At 43.7% G+C, this 18,187-nt stretch overlaps 2 protein-coding genes and 1 pseudogene across 5 annotated transcripts; 1 reads left to right on the top strand and 2 right to left on the bottom strand.

Moving 5' to 3' along the window:
- Window positions 1–795: 795 nt before the first annotated feature.
- Window positions 796–3,127, bottom strand: LOC116201047 (extensin-2-like). The gene has a single exon (XM_031532119.1). The coding sequence runs from the start codon at window positions 3,050–3,052 to the stop codon at window positions 1,037–1,039; it is 2,016 nt and encodes a 671-aa protein (XP_031387979.1). The 5' UTR covers window positions 3,053–3,127; the 3' UTR covers window positions 796–1,036.
- A 10,952-nt stretch (window positions 3,128–14,079) lies between these two features.
- On the top strand, window positions 14,080–16,026 carry LOC116201258 (heterogeneous nuclear ribonucleoprotein F). Of its 4 annotated transcripts, none has more exons than XM_031532415.1 (3): window positions 14,080–14,272; window positions 14,627–14,700; window positions 14,857–16,026. In XM_031532415.1, exon 3 carries the CDS (start codon window positions 14,870–14,872, stop codon window positions 15,629–15,631), a length of 762 nt encoding a protein of 253 aa, XP_031388275.1. In that variant the 5' UTR covers window positions 14,080–14,272; window positions 14,627–14,700; window positions 14,857–14,869; the 3' UTR covers window positions 15,632–16,026. The 4 variants fall into 4 exon arrangements, with proteins under 4 accessions (XP_031388275.1, XP_031388276.1, XP_031388274.1 ...); XM_031532416.1 differs by having other exon boundaries at window positions 14,081–14,272; window positions 14,627–14,668; XM_031532414.1 differs by lacking the exon at window positions 14,627–14,700 and having other exon boundaries at window positions 14,082–14,272; window positions 14,857–15,895.
- Window positions 16,027–16,041: 15 nt separating this feature from the next.
- On the bottom strand, window positions 16,042–18,057 carry LOC116201257 (annotated as a pseudogene).
- Window positions 18,058–18,187: the final 130 nt, after the last annotated feature.

Genomic DNA, 18,187 nt, shown 5'->3' with positions numbered 1-18,187 from the left:
AAGGAAATAATTAAATGAATAATTTGGGCCTCTATTATACAGTCAACTTAATAGAAAATAAAAATAAAAATCATGTATATCCAATTAGTTGGGTTACAAAATGTCAGGAATAATTTAGTACCCGATACCGATTTATGATTAAGATTCTGATTCCCCAAACCTCATCAAAGATTTAATTACAAACCAAACCTATGATTAAATACTTTGTTTTTCAATTACCGAAAATAAATACTTTGTTTTCTGTTATAACACACAGATATATGTATATGTAAATACTATAGATCTATCGCGTCAGGCTGTGTTAATTCTAGCTTGGTGCCGTTATCAAACACTGAAATCACGAATTCTGGCCGGAATTTGGAAAATGGAGATCCTGCTTGTAATATTTTGAAAACATAAAAAGGTGTAGTCAGTACTGTTAGTATGAATTGGTTGGCATAGGAGAGAATTCGTTGAACACGACAAGCTAAATTTCCTAAAAGTGTAGGTCAGGAATGATGCTTCGATATATACTGATATAGACTGAGTCCATGCGATACATCTGATTGATATTCAAATAATTATTTTATTTTAATAGTGATAATAACTCAAAATGCTGTCCATATGCTCTTGCAGGCGAATTAATTATTTCGAAATAAGCAAATATAAACAAGAAACGTAATCCGTGTAATGGATAACTAAGGAAAAAAATTTCAACGCTGCTCCCTTTGTCTAAGTATTAAAAATTGTAACTGGAAAATTTTGGGATATATCAAAGATGTTATAAAAATAGAGTGATATTGAAAATAGGAATCAGAACTTATGAATTTGAGAGCTTTTATTGATAATGAAGTATACACCACGTGATAATTCGAAGGATTCGAAACACATGAATCAATGATTTACAGAGCTTTACAAGAACCACCTTCAATACAAATTGCATTATTATTTGAAATAAGAATGAGAAAGAAAAGCTCAAAACAGCGCCAATCAAATAATTAACCAAAGATATTGCGTTCTTGATCCTTAGTTCACCATTTCAAGAGGCGGCATTAGCTTAGTAGTAGCTCTTCGGTGGTGGTGGAGGCGGAGACTTGTAGTAGTATGCTGGAGGAGGCGGTGACTTAACCGGAGGCGGCGGTGACTTGTAGACATAGGGTGCAGGTGGTGACTTCTTCGGAGGTGGCGGCGACTTGTAGATGTAAGGAGGCGGCGGTGAGGGAGATGGCGGTGGTGGAGACTTGTACACATAGGGAGGAGGCGGTGATTTCTTTGGAGGTGGTGGTGACTTATAAACGTAAGGAGGTGGTGGAGATGGTGAAGGTGGCGGCGGGGACTTGTAGACATAGGGAGGTGGCGGTGACTTCTTAGGAGGTGGTGGTGACTTGTAGACATATGGAGGCGGCGGCGATGGTGAAGGTGGTGGTGGAGACTTGTAAACATAGGGAGGTGGCGGTGACTTCTTAGGAGGTGGTGGTGACTTGTAGACATACGGAGGAGGTGGCGGTGGGGAAGGCGGCGGTGGGGACTTGTAAATGTATGGTGGTGGTGGTGACTTTTTAGGTGGTGGTGGTGACTTGTAGACATACGGAGGAGGTGGCGATAGGGAAGGCGGAGGTGGAGACTTGTAAACATATGGTGGCGGTGGTGACTTTTTAGGTGGCGGTGGTGACTTGTAGACATACGGAGGAGGCGGCGATAGGGAAGGCGGAGGTGGAGACTTGTAAACATAAGGAGGAGGTGGTGACTTTTTAGGAGGTGGTGGTGACTTATAAATGTATGGAGGTGGCGGGGACGGAGAAGGTGGCGGTGGAGACTTGTAGACATAGGGAGGAGGGGGTGACTTCTTAGGAGGTGGTGGTGACTTGTAAATGTAAGGAGGTGGCGGCGATGGAGGTGGTGGTGGGGGAGACTTGTAAACATAAGGAGGGGGCGGTGACTTCTTCGGAGGTGGTGGCGACTTGTAAATGTAGGGAGGTGGTGGTGACTTCACCGGAGGTGGTGGTGACTTGTAGATGTAGGGAGGTGGAGGTGATGGAGATGGCGGGGGTGGAGACTTATAGATGTAAGGAGGAGGGGGAGATGGAGAAGGAGGTGGAGGAGATTTGTAGATATATGGAGGCGGTGGGGATGGTGATGGTGGTGGCGGAGATTTATAGATGTATGGAGGTGGCGGTGATGGAGAAGGTGGCGGGGGAGACTTGTAGACATATGGAGGTGGTGGCGAGGGTGATGGAGGTGGTGGTGACTTGTAGATGTAAGGAGGTGGTGGAGATGGCGATGGTGGTGGTGGTGACTTGTAAACATAAGGTGGCGGCGGTGATGGAGATGGTGGAGGAGGAGACTTGTAAATGTAGGGAGGAGGCGGTGAAGGTGATGGGGGAGGTGGAGACTTGTACATGTATGGAGGTGGAGGAGACGGCGATGGTGGAGGTGGTGACTTGTAAACGTATGGGGGAGGAGGAGATGGTGAAGGTGGTGGTGGTGACTTATAGACATATGGTGGGGGTGGGGATGGTGAGGGTGGCGGTGGTGATTTGTAGATGTAGGGAGGAGGAGGAGATGGTGAAGGTGGTGGAGGGGACTTGTAAACATATGGAGGAGGCGGTGATGGAGATGGTGGAGGTGGCGATTTATAAACATAGGGAGGAGGTGGTGAAGGTGATGGTGGGGGCGGCGACTTGTAAACATAGGGCGGGGGTGGTGAAGGAGAGGGTGGTGGTGGAGACTTGTAGTAGTAATGTGGTGGAGGAGACTTCTTCGGCGGAGGCGGGGACTTGTAGTAGTAAGGCGGCGGAGGAGACTTCTTCGGGGGAGGCGGCGACTTGTAGTAGTAAACGGGTGGAGGAGATTTCTTCGGCGGAGGCGGCGACGCATACTTGTAGGGCAGGTGGCCTTCATGCTTGGGCGGGGGCTTGAAGAAGTACGGTGGGTACTTCTTGGGCTTAAACGGCAGTGGAGGATGGTGGGAGTAAGGATCATAACTGGCAGCTACGCTGGTGGCTAAGAGGCAAACTGCCACCGCGTAAACTGCGAGTCGAGGCCATTGCCCCGACCGACCGATGCCTCCCATGAACCTTTCTTGCTGCTCAAGGTACTACTTTACTGCTGAAGAAGGAAGAATCGTAAGTGAATTGGTGAGTTGGGAAGTCTGAGAGATGGTCCTTTATATAGTGAGCCATCCAATAATTTTGCTTATAGTTTATTGATTTATTAATAATAAGAATAAACAGGCTGTATAATTGATTAAAATTATGAATTATTATTATTATTATTGCTTGTAGATTTTGAAGAAATCCAAAATGCTTGCAGGGTGGTTTCCCACGAAGGATCTCAGTGTTATATTGGTAGATGAGCGAGTCAAAGAAGCAGAGTAGGTGGAGGGAAGGAGATGTGCAGTACGGCTGGAAATTTTGGGAGTTTCTATATTTGCAAGTGCAAACGCGTTTTATTATTTAATTTTCTATAATGACCCTAAAGAAAACCAGAAAAATGACACAAAAATTCTTAATTTATAATTTGTTTTTAAATATTGTTGTTACTAGTTGTACAAGAGTTTGTCTTAAGGATGACACGGTATTGCTGCTGATAGATGCCTTTGTTCGTAGTAATTCTCGGCTATGTTTCATACCTGCGCAGTCCGATAGTCGTCGTTAACGAAACCAACTATTGCGAACCATTCATGCCGAGGACCTCTTTTTTGCTGTTCTACAGCTGGATTGATTAAGGAGTTCAGGTAAGTTTTTAGCAAATTTCCTATAAATGAAGTACGGAAGTCGACTTCCTGATTAACACTCATCTTCCATAATAATTTCGCTTTCACATGTATGGAAGATGAGTGATTGAATTTCATGACAGATTCTAAGTTAGGTCTACCTGATTATTCCCTAGTAGTTATTTCATGTGTGCAATAACTCAAAATTGGTTCCCGGATCTCGTGTATGAAGAGCATTCACACCTTAAAAAATCGCAATTCTACGTGCATTTCTACTGATCAAACCATCCGGAACTACAAAAATTTTGGAGTAATGTCCACAAAATCGAACTCAAGTCCCAAAGAGAAATCTATCACCCAACATCAGAAATCTATGCAATAGTAATTTCAGTGAATTAATAAGAGATTCTTCATATATGAATGACAAACGGTAAGATCAGTAGACCTCGTCGTGTGCTATTTAGCTATATTGGACTTAGTGCATAGAGATGCCGACGCCTTCTCGAATATGACCTAGAAAGAAGATTCCAAAACGATAATTAATGATGTGTACGTCAATATCAAGCGGTACAAACTTGACAAAATTAACTAATCATTCTATAAATGTCATATTTTCTAATTTAAATTGCCATGTGTCGAGATGATGAGATTTTTTGATGTGAATGACTAACTGAAAGTAAATTTTATATAGACTCTAATTCAATTATAAACATAAAAATTGCAAGAATGTACCATTTGGAGATGCGAAAATCACTTCCCAACCGTCGGCAAATTTGAGAGGATATATAGATTATTATTGTCAACTGGGAAATCTCGATTTTCCACGTCACTGTTAGAATTTTCTATGTAATTCCTGACAGCTAAATAACAAAATATTATCCAAGGCTTTTGAACATCTCCAAGGGTGCCAAAAGTCAAAGTAAGCTAAAGGAGACAAAAACTCATCAGATAAAGTACGTATATATAAAAGCTAGGGTTGCCAACTTTGATATTGATAGAGAAATGAGAACTGCATTTCACACCCCCAAAAAAGAAAAAGGAGATATGATATATATATATATATATATATATATATATAACGCACCACTAATGAGCTATAATAAATAGTTTAGGTTAAGTCCAATTTGAAATGGAAAGATTGTCCCGTGCTAAGATATCGAAAGTCGATCCTGATTTTCCTGATATTCAAAAAGATATATTTGCACTCTTTCTAGATTCTTATATATCGATCCTCTCATTGTGAAGCCCATATCGCATAGTTTAAACAATTTTTCACATTGTTGGTGCTCAGCATGACGTGAATTGTTTATCTTAACTGGCAGACATTCAACTATATATATATTGTATGTATATATTTCATTTACGGTTAGAGGGTAACATATGATCAAGGAGTAGGGAAACGAGGCTCATCATCAACCTCAGACACACTACAACCGATAGATGAGACATGAAGATTGGCATCGTAGAGCTAGGAACATTTCGATCCACGTGCCTATACATGTAAACATGCTTGAAATCAAGTTCTTTGCTTGAAATTCCAGGTTTTAATATAGATATAGACTTGGTCCTCTTCGTGGAAAGTGGGCTGAACTTTAGGTCATTGACGTTGGTAGGGTTATTCAATGCACATAATTCAATAGGTATACCAAACCATGGTTGCTGTAAGCCCGTAAATTATTAGGCGTTGACAGCAGATATATTATGTATAGAGGGAGAGGGAGCTTCGCACACTCTTTGTACGAATAGTATTTTTCCAGCAAGTTATCGGCCACGGCTCTACGGAAATATTTACGTACATAGCTCATTTCCATGAACAATTGATTAGACTAGAGAAAGATCCGTGCTACGCATATGGTATCAAAACGTAATTTCATTTTATACTTGAATTCTTGGTATGTGCTCGCTTTAAGTTTTACGCATGAAATTTATTGTTTTCTTTATAAGGATTAAAAAGACTTTTAATTAAGAGTAATTGAATTTAAATAGCAATAATAAAGAGGAAAAAAATTATAGAAAATAGGGTATATTTTGTTCTAACCCCCGGGAGGCTAAAGGAAAGAGAGAGGGGAAAAATAGGGATAAGGCGGAGAGAGAAGAAATAGAATGGGGAGAGATAATAAGAGAGCGATGTGAAAGATAGTTAGAAATTATATAAGTTTATTAAATAGGATTCAATGCAGTGACATATATTCTCGCATGATAATTAAAAGGTTTCAAATTTGATACTTAAGTGAGATTATCCATAACCATTTATTAGATAACGGTTTGCTTGGTAACGAAATCAAATTTACCTTAACTTAACTTTATTTTACTTTTCCTTCAATTCGACAACACAATCATTATTTTTCTTTTTTTTTCCTTCAAACTCTCTCTGTCTCTCAAACTTCTTATCTATTATTACTGTCAGCACCCCATTTTGGCCCACCGGCTTCCCGCACAAGGATTCCCGACTGAAACTCGGGACACTATTCATCGCCCGGCAATCGGAGGCAAATAGGCGGGCACGGGGTCATGAACAATAAAGAAAAACACGGTCCACTGAGAAAGGCGGAAGAAAGCAGTCAGAAGAACAGACGAACGAGGAATCCTGAAAACAACGGAGCTGGCACTGTGGCACTATTCATCACTGAGTCACCGAAGCACCGAAAGGTGCCCAATATGGGGCTCCAAAAATCTCTCCCAGTGCCAAAATGACCAATGACACGTCCGGGCGCATTTCCGGGACATCCTGCTTAAGCCGGGACACCCCGATCCCCCACGGACGCCTTTTCTGACAGAGCTCCCGGGGTTCGCTCCACTGACAAGCAAACGGCCCCTCAAAACGGGTCTACAGTCGCCCAGGGACCACCAGGGCCGGGGAACAAGTTTCAGACAACCTTCTGGAACTCGGCTCGATCTCCCGAAGTACGCTTCAGTGATCACGAACGCCTCCCGGTGAACCTTCGGGTATTTCCACGGAAAGCAGAGACCACAACGATCTCTGAGTACCTCACGATAACCTCCAAGCACCTCAAGGCATTCGGGGCACATTGAGAGAATCCCGGTCAAAGTCCCTAGGTCTTCCCGGGCCAACGGTCCCCGACCGAGGACGACGAGCCAACAATCACCCGCGGGGCAAAAGGGTCGCCGAAACGAATGCAAGAATGCACAAAGATCATCGGGGATCAAGGGACACTAAACTCCACTCCAAACGTCCGAACAGGGCAAAACCGACTCCCGAGGCGCCGAATCGCCCGAACGTCCGTTCACGCGACGCATGGCGATATTAGATTCATCCAAATCTTCGTCTTTCAAGCTTTCCAAATCTTCAAATTAATCGGACATCGGAGGTCGGACGCGAGCTCAATCAAGTCTCAAGTGTTTGCCGACTTTTCTCCTAATCGGATGGGACCCACAGCCTAGCCAAGCCAAGCCATTGAGCCGCGGCTCAACCCCAAGCCACGGCTCAACCCTCGGCTCGACATGACAGCCCCCAAGCCGCGGCTAATTCCCTCACCGGCGGCTCACCCGTCGGCTCCAAGCCTCCCCATCCACAAATTTGAATTTTCCCTCACATCTTTCACTTCCTATCACATCCTTACACATCCATCACCTATCCATCACTTCCCTCTTGCTTCCCCTACACTCCACATGACTATTTCCCCATCCTAATCCCCTCCAAATTTCGGCAGCCCTAGTTTAGGCATCAAAACCGCAATTAACTTCCTCTAATCGAGCCATTAGCCATCCCTATAAGTCCCCTTCCATCATAACTTTAATCACTTCTTCATTCTCCTTCTCTCTCAAGCCAATCTCCCTCTAAAATCCTCTCAACTTTCAGCCCACTCCCACAGCTCGTACCACTCCTTGCCAAGGCCGAAACCGGCCAAAACCGTCGGAAAATCACCCGGTATTCCGGTAACCACCCGACCCGACTTAAACCAAAAATCACCAAACTCCCTAGCCTACCTATTTTCCATCCCCTAAGTCCATTTCCGGGCTTAGATTTTCCATTTGAGGTCCCTAACATCACTTTCCAGCCAAAGTTGTAATCGGGTCCCGAGTCTCCAAGCCGCGTGCCATTTTCTCCCGCGACTTCGGAGAGTCGTGCCATCACGTTCAAAGGGTTCCTCACGACCCTCACCCTCTTTCGTGAAGAGGTGGTCACGATCCGAGGGCCGATCCACCGTGCACAACCTCCGTTTCATTGTTTTTCACTTACCGGGTTTTCCGTGTTCATACCCGAACTTCTCTCACGTTTTTCGAGCTTGTCTAGGGCTCGGCACGCTCGGGTCTGCCCGTGCTCGTCTAGATCTACCTCTTAGGAGTCCAACGAGCCCGACCTTGCACCGTGCCGTGCCCGGAGCTCGCGTGCCAAGCCGTTCTCCCGAGACTAGCCGCGGCTGTTTTCTCTCGGATTGCTCACTTCCGCGACTTCAAGCCGAGTCTTGCGACTCCCACGGCCACTTCTCCGACTCCTTCCTCGTGTTCCGAGACTAGGTAAGACTCCTCTATGACTTAGAGAAGCTAGGTTCTTCGATATTTGTTTGATATGGGGTGTTAGGGGCTCATTTCGCATGATTTTCCTTAGATCCCGGGTTTGGCCCTTGAGCAACTTCGTGAACCATCCGACTTCGAAATGAGCTGAAATTTTTACCACAGACTCTTGATGTTATTTTAAGTCCCCACATAAAATTTCAGATTTTTCTGGGCGCTGGATCTCTGGATAAAAAATGTTTACCCGTTATTTCGGTATTCTCGGCCAGATTTTGATGTGTCTCGTGAACCATCCAAGTTCGAAATGAGCTGAAATTTTTACCACAGACACTTGATGTTATTTTAAGTCCCCATACAAAATTTCAGATTTTTCTGTGCACTGGATCTCCGGATAAAAAATGTTTACCCGTTATTTCGGTATTCTCGGCCAGATTTTGATATGTCTCGTGAACCATCCGAGTTCGAAATGAGCTGAAATTTTTACCACAGACACTTGATGTTATTTTAAGTCCCCATACAAAATTTCAGATTTTTCTGTGCACTGGATCTCCGGATTAAAAATGTTTACCCGTTATTTCGGTGTTTCCGGTCTGATTTTGATAGATCTCGCGAACCATCCGACTTCAAAATGAACTGAAATTTTTACCACACATTCCTGATGTTATTTTAAGGTTCCACACAAAATTTCATATTTTTATGGGCGCTGAAACTCCAAATAAAAATTATTTACCGAACTTTTCGTATATTCGACAAATCAGATCACACTGTTTTTTTTTTTGGGTCTAATTTAGCCCTCTCCAAACTGAATCTAGATCCAAAATAGACCCCTTGACCCTGATCCGACTCTGTTTTCATGTTTATTACATTTACGATTTACCTCGTTTTTCGTGCCGATGCCATTTTATTGATTCCATTATATATCATGTTTGTGTTTGTATTACATGTTTATTTGTGATTCCAAGACCATGGTGGCATCGACTTTGTAAATGTGTGTGTTCTTATTATGTTTGGCGTCTTACGCATGCAAGAAACGATTAAAACCGATTCTTGTAATTGATTGCAATTATATTTTTTGTTTAAATCATTAGCTTCACGGTTAATTTACATGTTAGGCGCATTAACCCCGAACAATCATCTCATTAGCCCATAATAATCAAGGTTTAACTCCTCAATCACTAAACCATTCCACAAACGAGAAATGGGACGCATCATTTGATTAATTAAATCACTCGGACTAAATAATTGGACAAATTGAATATTAATTCGTAAACGTATCAATGGTTCATGGAACGGCGGAAATGCCATTTTCCTTAAAAGCTCATAATTTCAAAACATCGAGACGTGTAACACGAATAGAATTGTGTCTAGCAAGTACTCGCGTACTATGACTCGAGTCCGGGCCCAATTTGAGGCGGCTCGAGTCGAGATGCGCGAGTCCTCTATAGACCTCTTCGTGTCACACGATCTTTAATTTATATATGAACATCACATGTTTTACCACTCAAGGGCATAGTCGTCATTCCGTGATTCATCGATATCCTAGGCTTTAGGGAGTCGGAAACACCTCGATCTATGGACGGAAAGGGACGGCCCGTTCGGGTGCGAGTTTCATGCGTACGGCCCATTCCGTTCACTTTCGGTGTTTCTATCTTCCTATCGTAGATTCGGTGGTGAACCTTTTTATTTCAGTTGAAAAAGACGAAGAACCGGATTAATCATGTACTTGACTTAAATAAACATTAGATAATGGATAGGTGGAATATTAGATTCCAATCTAGAGTCAAAACACGAGTTTGGCTAATTCAGTGAAACCGCAGTGACACTTAACTGAATAAGAGTCATAAAACAAACACACACATGTAATCGGCTTAGAACCTTATCCTAGCCCGCCCTCTATGTTTGCCTAGGTTAGATGCATTCTTTGCCAATCAACCACGGGTAATAACTGATTAAATCACGTACATTCGACTTAATACACCACTTGTCTGTATTCACCGACAATTGTCAGTTGCTTTCTGTATCGTGTCAGTTACATCAGTTTTCTTCCGTTTTATTCTTGCTTTTGATGATTTATTGCGGTTCGGGCCCGAACCCATAAGTCACGTGTTGCATGGGGTCCAACGCCCCAAATCACCGAACACGAGGTCCAACGCCTCTTAACTCACCGAGCGCGTGCAACCCGAGTGCGGAATGGGATCTAGCCTCGATTCACCATCACACTCCGAATACGGCCTATGTGGAAGGCGGATTTGGATTGAGCGCGTGAAACGTGTTTAGATATCACCCGGGAGCTCGATCGATCCAACGGTTACAGTGGAAACAAGTCGCTTTTCTGCAAACCGACGGTTCGATCAGACCCGACCCCCGGCTCTTTGAGCCCGCGTTGCCTTAATTTATTTATCGGTTATTCAAAATACACGGTGAGCAGGAGCGGAATAGTGGCCCAATGCAAACCGATCGGGATCCATTTACTTATTCGGTTATACTTTGTAATTGTTCGAGAGAACATTGTGAGGATTCTATTTGTATGTTCATTCATCTCCTTATAAGGATCCCCGATCGGTGAGCGAGAGGTCCGAGTGCTGGATCGGTTAAGTTGGTCTATCGCCACCAAAGGGTGAGTAAGCTTGGATACTCGTGGTTTCGGTTCACGCAGGGAATCAACCATCACGGTTCGATGAACTGTAACGCTAAGATAGTGAACCGACTCCTCGATGCACAAGCCTACTCATCTTTCGGACTCTTGGTCCAATTTGATCAATTCATCGAATTTACGGTGTCAAAACGGGCGAGTCGAGCGCAACTCTAAATCACGCGGTAAATAAACAAAATGGCAAGCCTAGCAAGCTAGAGTACCGAGAGGGCGTGCGGGATATAGGCCCGCACGTAATAGAACCCCCGAATTCGGAATTTTCGGTTCCGTACGACCATTGCCTTAGCATTTAGGTGTACCCCGTACCCCTAGACCCGGGTAACTTGCCGGCCCTCGACCCTCAGGTCGTAAAATGGCAAGTGGCGACTCCTTCTCACGTGCGTCCGTCGCGCGTCCCCGGGAAGGTGGACACTCCCAAGCCGCGTTTGCTTAGGCGCGCGCATGCGTGCCCCGACGAGATGAAATTCGGGTGCGCACAATTACAATTAATTTTTAATACTAAATTCTCTCAACTATTCAACATTTTTCCTCAATTTCAACACTTTTTTTCTCAATTCAACAAAATAATAATTATTTTTTATTTTTTTCTTCAAATTCTCTCACATATTTTTCTCAACTACTTTTGTCTCCATCTCCTCAAATCAAAATAAATCATATTAAATCAAATTTAACTTTATTACCAAATGCAATATTAAGATTTATATATCATTGTATTAGTTCATGGGCTTCCCTTGTAATAAAAAAAATTATATAAGTTTACTTTTTTACCATATGCTATGGTTCACATATTTGCTGTTTTATTTTTTGATATGCAGTTTTGGGATTAAGAAAGTAACACAAACTACCTCCTTTTCCCCTTTAGAAGATTACAGATAATGTAAGCACCATAGCTAAAATCTTTTATCATATACCTCAACTTTAGGATTGTGCAGTATTATGGTTTAAATAATTATACCAATAATAGTTCTAATTAGATTTGGGCCTATATTTTTCAGCCCAGGCCTACCAGAGTTGTGGGCTTTACTGGCCCATGAACAAGAGAGCCTGGCAACTGTCGGTCCATTAAGCTCTGGTGGCATCTTCTGCTTTGTGTATCTATTTCGTGAACCTGTACTATAGCTTTTTTCTCACGAAGAAATTAAACAAAGTAAAACATGGATATTTTTTAATTTTGTAATCAATTTTTCGAGGATGGGTCTTTATTTGACTCGCTCCTCAATTTTTTCAAGAGGCTCATGAGCTTAATACAATTAAATAAAAATTATAATAATTAATTCATATTTATTATGCACGATATATCGAATTTTCCTCGATATTATGTGTGAGACATGCAAATGCCTTATAAATTTTATAATTTCTTTTCTTATATCATTTTTTCCGTTTCCTTAAGATTATTATCTAATATCAAAAGGGATGTAGTATAGTAGCGTACGTCCTAATATGATAACTAAAAGGTTCTAAATTCGATATTCAGTAGGGCTATTTGCGCTTCTTTATTAGTTATTACGATTTCGATTTCATCGTAACCCCAAAAAAAATTATTATCTAATAAATGAAGCTATTCCCCTCATGTGATGGTCGTGGCCTTCGCGGGCCTCCAGCACACAAGCATCTCAAATCTGAAAAAAAAAATTAAGTACGAATATCCGAAAGGACAATTTTGATCATTTAACTAATAAAAAAATAGTTGCTTAGGTAACTGAAAGTCAAAACAGCTAAACCGCTCAAATCTAGATATACAAGTTTAATATTTTGTTTTGTGTTCTATTTTATCAATTATCAAGTAAGCCAAATAAGTTGTAACTTGGGCATACTATAAAAAAGTGAAGTAGTTATCAATATTATAGCTATAAAATGGAAAAAAGAACTCAATGGTATATGTACTATTAAAACTTTACTCATATCAGTTCACTTGACTTTCAAATATGAGCAACTAAACACCTTGTTGTGCTACCAATATGAATATACATGTCTTACCAATCATTTTAAAGAAACTCCCGATATGTAGAACTTTTGTAACATTAAATATGACAAAAAAGACATATATTTCGTTACACACTTATAACATAGAATTATGCAATATAATAAAAGAATGAATAAAACATGTATAACTATTAAAATATTTGTAAAAATAATTTTATAAGTAAGTATAAATAAATATACAATGTAAATATGTAATATTTAAAAAATTATTCTTCCAGCAACTCGTGTCAAAAATTCTGTGCAATATATGGGTAAAACACTAGCAACAAATTAAGTATAATTATATGTATTAGCAGTCTGCCGCCAAAGCCCAAGCCACGACTAGGACAATAACAAATTAAAAAGTTGGCATTCATGGCTAGCTAGCTTAATTCCCACCACTTTCATAGACCTCCCCCCGTTGGAATAATCTGATATCTCCCTCTAATAGTTTCCTCGACATTACTTATTTCATCGACCGTTTGATCGTCGCGATCATCAAAATTATCTTCTAGAGTGGTAGAAGTTCGCACTGCTGCCTTATATGTATGGTGGAGCGGCCTGCAACTTCTCCATCTCCGTGTTATGGATCTGGAACTCTTGGAGTAGTAGGTCATATCGTTCCAACTTTCGGATATGATAGGAATCAAATGTGAACCTAACGTGAAGGGCTATTTATAAGAAACGGGGACTTTAAACACTCGCCCTCAACAATTGACTTCGAGCCGGGTTCATCTTCCGTGATCGGGCAAGGGGGGACACTAACACGAGGCGCACTCTTGGCTGCTCTCGACATACTGGGTCTGGCGTGGTGTGGGTGCATACACGCGCGTAAGCATGCATACGCGTAAGCTAAGCTCTGATACCATATTAAATTTTCATTGGGCTTATACGGGATCGGGCCCATATCCACTTAAAAGCTTAAATTGATAAGTGATGATACCCAAGGCATATATTAACCCTATGGATTTTCCTTTTCTTTTCCGATGTGGGATTTATCACATTTTATTCCTCAACAAGATGTACACAGCAGCTGGACGCTATGACTCTCCCTAAAACCGCGAAACGCAAAGCGAATGAGGATACAATTTTGCGTTTCCAATTCTCGTTTATAACTCCACAATTTGACGACCGAACAAACTGTAATTGGTAGTCATGTATGACCATGTCACAGATAACAGGCCTATTGGGCTGCGCATTGACAAAGCCCAGCCCAAAATAAGAGGTGGACACCATCAAAGCCCACTTCCTTGAAACGGCACCGTCTCATAAGCGTCCGTTGAGCCGACGCTCCTCCTCTTCTCGATGTTTCGCCGATAATGGAAGCTTGAGACGAGGAGGAGACTCACTGCCACCATCGTCGTCTCTCCGCTTCTCCTTTCCCCTCTCAGGATTCATTCAGCCACTTCCGCTCTGCAGCTGCCGGCACTGATCGAGTCGGAGAAGTTGAACCGAGACAGGCAGGCAAAGAGGATGTTCTACCGCGGGTTAGAACGCTTCGCTCTTCCTTCCCTTCCATTGCTGGGCACTTGTGTTTCTCCTCCTCTTCGATGATTCAAGATCCCCTCTCCTTTCCATTCTCTTGTGAAATTCCTTTATCTGGATTGATAATTTTCAGCTTCTGGACATTTCATGATTGTTGTATTGGCAGCCCTTTATGATCCCTTTCCACCATCCCGATATACCCTTCTTTCTGCTCCCCCTGTTCTGTGCCCTAGAGCCGCCATTGATGCTTTCTTTATATTTTTGTCACTGTTTCTGGTTGAGATTTATTATTCTGATATGAGTTATGTAGGTTCCCTGTACTGAAAGTTCTCTTTTCTGTCGCTCTCTTACTGCAGAGCGAATGTGCTGATGGAATCTAGACCGGACTGAGCTCAATTGCATGTTTCTCGACCAAATCCTTGCATCATTTGTAAATGAATCCCGTTGCGGATGAAATTGTCTTTGTTCATGAGATATATTTTGATGTGTTGTCAATGAGGTCGTTGAGCAAATGGAAATCGAAACCGTATCCGAAGTATTAATTTTTATTTTTGGTACTGATGTTCTACCGTTTCTGTTGCCTTAGGAACTACGGTAGGATGGCCGAGCTGGACGGGCGCGAGACTGGCCCGAAACGGCAGCGTTTCGATCAGGGATCTTCTTTCTACGGGCCATCTCCAGGTTCAAGCTTCATGTACAATCCTTCACCTTATGGGTACGTGGAGCAGCAGCCTCCTCCACCTTTCCCTGTTGTTCGGCTCCGAGGCCTTCCTTTCGACTGCACGGAGGCTGATGTTGCTGAATTCTTCCATGGGTTGGACATAGTGGATGTTCTCTTTGTCCGCAAGGATGGGAAGTTTAGTGGAGAAGCCTTCTGTGTGTTAGGATACCCTCTGCAGGTCGATTTCGCCCTCCAGAAGAACAGGTTTAGCATGGGAAGGAGGTATGTGGAGGTCTTTAGGAGTCGGAGGCAGGACTATTACAAGGCAATCGCCAATGAGGTCTCAGAAAACCGTGGTGGAGCATCTCCTCACAGGAGGGCACCACGGGCAAGGTCCCACGATGAGGAGAAGGACTCAGTCGAACACACAGGGATACTGAGACTGAGAGGATTGCCTTACTCCGCTAGCAAGGATGACATTCTCGAATTCTTTAGGGATTTCAATCTATCCGAGGATTCGGTGCATATCGTCTTCAACTCCGAAGGAAGGCCTTCAGGGGAAGCTTACGTGGAGTTTGCAAATACAGAGGATTCCAAGGCGGCGATGACTAAAGATAGGATGACCCTTGGAAGTCGGTATATTGAACTGTTCGTCTCCTCCCATGAAGAGTTGGATGAAGCGATCTCGAGGGGAAGATGACTATCTTGTAGCGTGTTTTAGCCTCAAATCCTTGTTCTGAATTTAAAAAGCTGACTGTTCTGCTCTGTAGTGAATTTGAATTTTCTTCGGCGTGCCTCCGTTTGAGCCAAAACTGGGGCTCTGTTTTTATAGGCTGAGATACTCCTTGGAGGATCAGTAGTATCTTATGTTTATCCATACTGTAATAGAATAGTATTATAGTCATTTGGCCGAAGTACGATTTTTCGGACTATGAAACAGATGAACAGGCCTAATATTCGATTCCTTTGGAAGGTGAGGGGCTCGGGCTGCAGCTGTACATTCTGCACCTTCTAGTTCGCTGCATCCACCACATCACCTGTAAAACTTATTTTGTTTGTGCATCCAAGAAACCAGAAGCAATGGTTTTGATGGTTTGATTCTTTGTACTGTACTGATAAATACGAAATTGGCCTAGGCTGACAGCTACCAGAAATCCTTACAAGAGCATGCACCCTCCCGGAAATGGTGGAAGCGATTTGTGTCTCGTAATACGATTAATCTCTCCGTAACTTGGGAAACAAACTTCATCCAAGAGTGACAGTCCGAACAGACTCCGGAGGTTCTTTGTGATCCTTATCGGCATGCTATGTGCAGTGTGGATGAGTGCAAACATCGTAGCTATGCGCTCGCTGTGCTCAAAGACCCAGCTCGCCCATGTGTCCTCATTCACGTCATGGAGCACGATTTTCGTGTCAGGCAGATATCCTGCTTCTTTCATAGCTTCAGTTAAGTAGTTCCGCACGTCACTGTACTCAGGAGAATTCCGAAACTCGACGCTCCAGCTGGCTACAAAGACATGGACCCTGTTCTTAAGTCGGATCCAACTGCATCCGACCTCCTTGTTGATCCCTCTTCAATCCATCATCTGCCTAACCTTCCGGGCATCCTACCACATCCCTGCATCTGCATAAATGTTGGACAGCATCACGTAATTCCCAGGGTTGTCAGGTTCAAGCTCGAACAGTCGACTTGCAATTTCCTGCACAATAGAGACCCTGCTATGGAGCCTGCATGAATTAAGGAGAGATCCCCAGATAGAGCCGGTCGGGGCCATTGGCATTTTGTTGGCAACATCGAGTGCTTCTTCGATCCTCCCGGCTCTGCCCAGCAAATCTACCAGGCAAGCATAGTGCTCCCAGGTCGGTGAGATCCCATAAGCTGCCTTCATCTCATCGAACAGCCTTATTCCCTCGTTGACAAGCCCTGTGTCGCTACATCCCGACAACAACGCAATGAAGGTCACACCATCAGGCTTAAACCCGGACTGTATGACCATAGCATCAAACAGCTCGAACGCATCAGCCATGCGTCCATTAATTGAGTAGCCATTTAACATAGTATTCCAAGATGTCAAATCCTTCTCCTGCATCCCATCGAAGACATCTCTGCAGTAATTGACCGCCCCACATTTCGCATACATGTCTATAAGCGAGTTCAGTACCAGAACATCGGGTGTCGATTTCCAGGATTTCATGATCTGGGCGTGTACCTCCTTACTGCTGAGAAGCGCTGTTGCCGTGGCACAGAGCGCCAAGATCGTCGTCAGAGTGACCCAGCTGAACCCGATTCCCTCCCTCTGCATCCTCCTGAAAGCATCAAACGACTCGGTAACCAGATTCCTCCGGGCAATCTCTCGAATACTCGCAGTTGGCATCGTCAAAGCACCCGCACTTGGCATACAGGCTGAACAGAGCATTGTTAAAAACCTGATCAGGTTCTTCCCTCGACTTGACTATCTGGGCATGGACCGCCTTACCAACGCGCAAGTCCAACAGGCTGGTGCAGGCCTTCAAGGCCACCGACAGCCAAAACTGACCTGGGACCCCGAAAAGGGACACCATGTCACAGTACAGAACCAGGGCCTCGTCGGGCCGCCCGTTTCTCGATAATCCGACGGCCATCGCCACCCACAGGGATTCTTTGCCACATCCATTGCCGAGGCTGTCCTCAAAGACGCGGCGGGCCTCGTCCACCCGGCCGCAGACAGAGCAAAGAGTGACAAGCTTAGCCCTCAATGTCGGGTCATACGCGAGGTCGTGTCTCATGAGCAGGAGGTGAGAGAGCAGCCTGTGGCCGTGGTCGAGGGACCTACTGGAGATGCAGCTGTGGAGGAAGGCGGAGCAGGCCTCGGCGTTGGCAGAGGGCGAGGACTCGATCAGGCGAAGAGCCTCGTCGAGCCTGCCCTGCTTGGAGAGGGACCTGAGGGCGGAGCCGAGGGCTCTGCGGGTCTTCAGAGGGTCCGATGAAGCGGTGGCGGATATGGTCAGGGGGAAGGACGTAGCGGTCGGCAATGGTGATGAGACCAGTAGGGAGTGAACGTGGAACATAATAGTATAATCGTCCGCACGCACGATTCGGCTTAGTGCCAGTCCTATTCAACTGATATTTAGTCTCAAGTCTCAACTCATTGGATTCGGGTAACTTGGACCGGTATGTGCGTACGTGTGATCATCGAGTTTGTATATGTTATTTCGGCATTGCATTTAGAACGAGGATTTCGTGCCAAAGATGCATATTATAATAGAGGGAGATGGA

Source organism: Punica granatum, chromosome 3, assembly GCF_007655135.1.
Source record: "Punica granatum isolate Tunisia-2019 chromosome 3, ASM765513v2, whole genome shotgun sequence".
Classification (NCBI taxonomy): domain Eukaryota; kingdom Viridiplantae; phylum Streptophyta; class Magnoliopsida; order Myrtales; family Lythraceae; genus Punica; species Punica granatum.
Note: the sequence above shows the minus strand (reverse complement) of the source record. Positions and strands in the feature narration are given on the sequence as shown.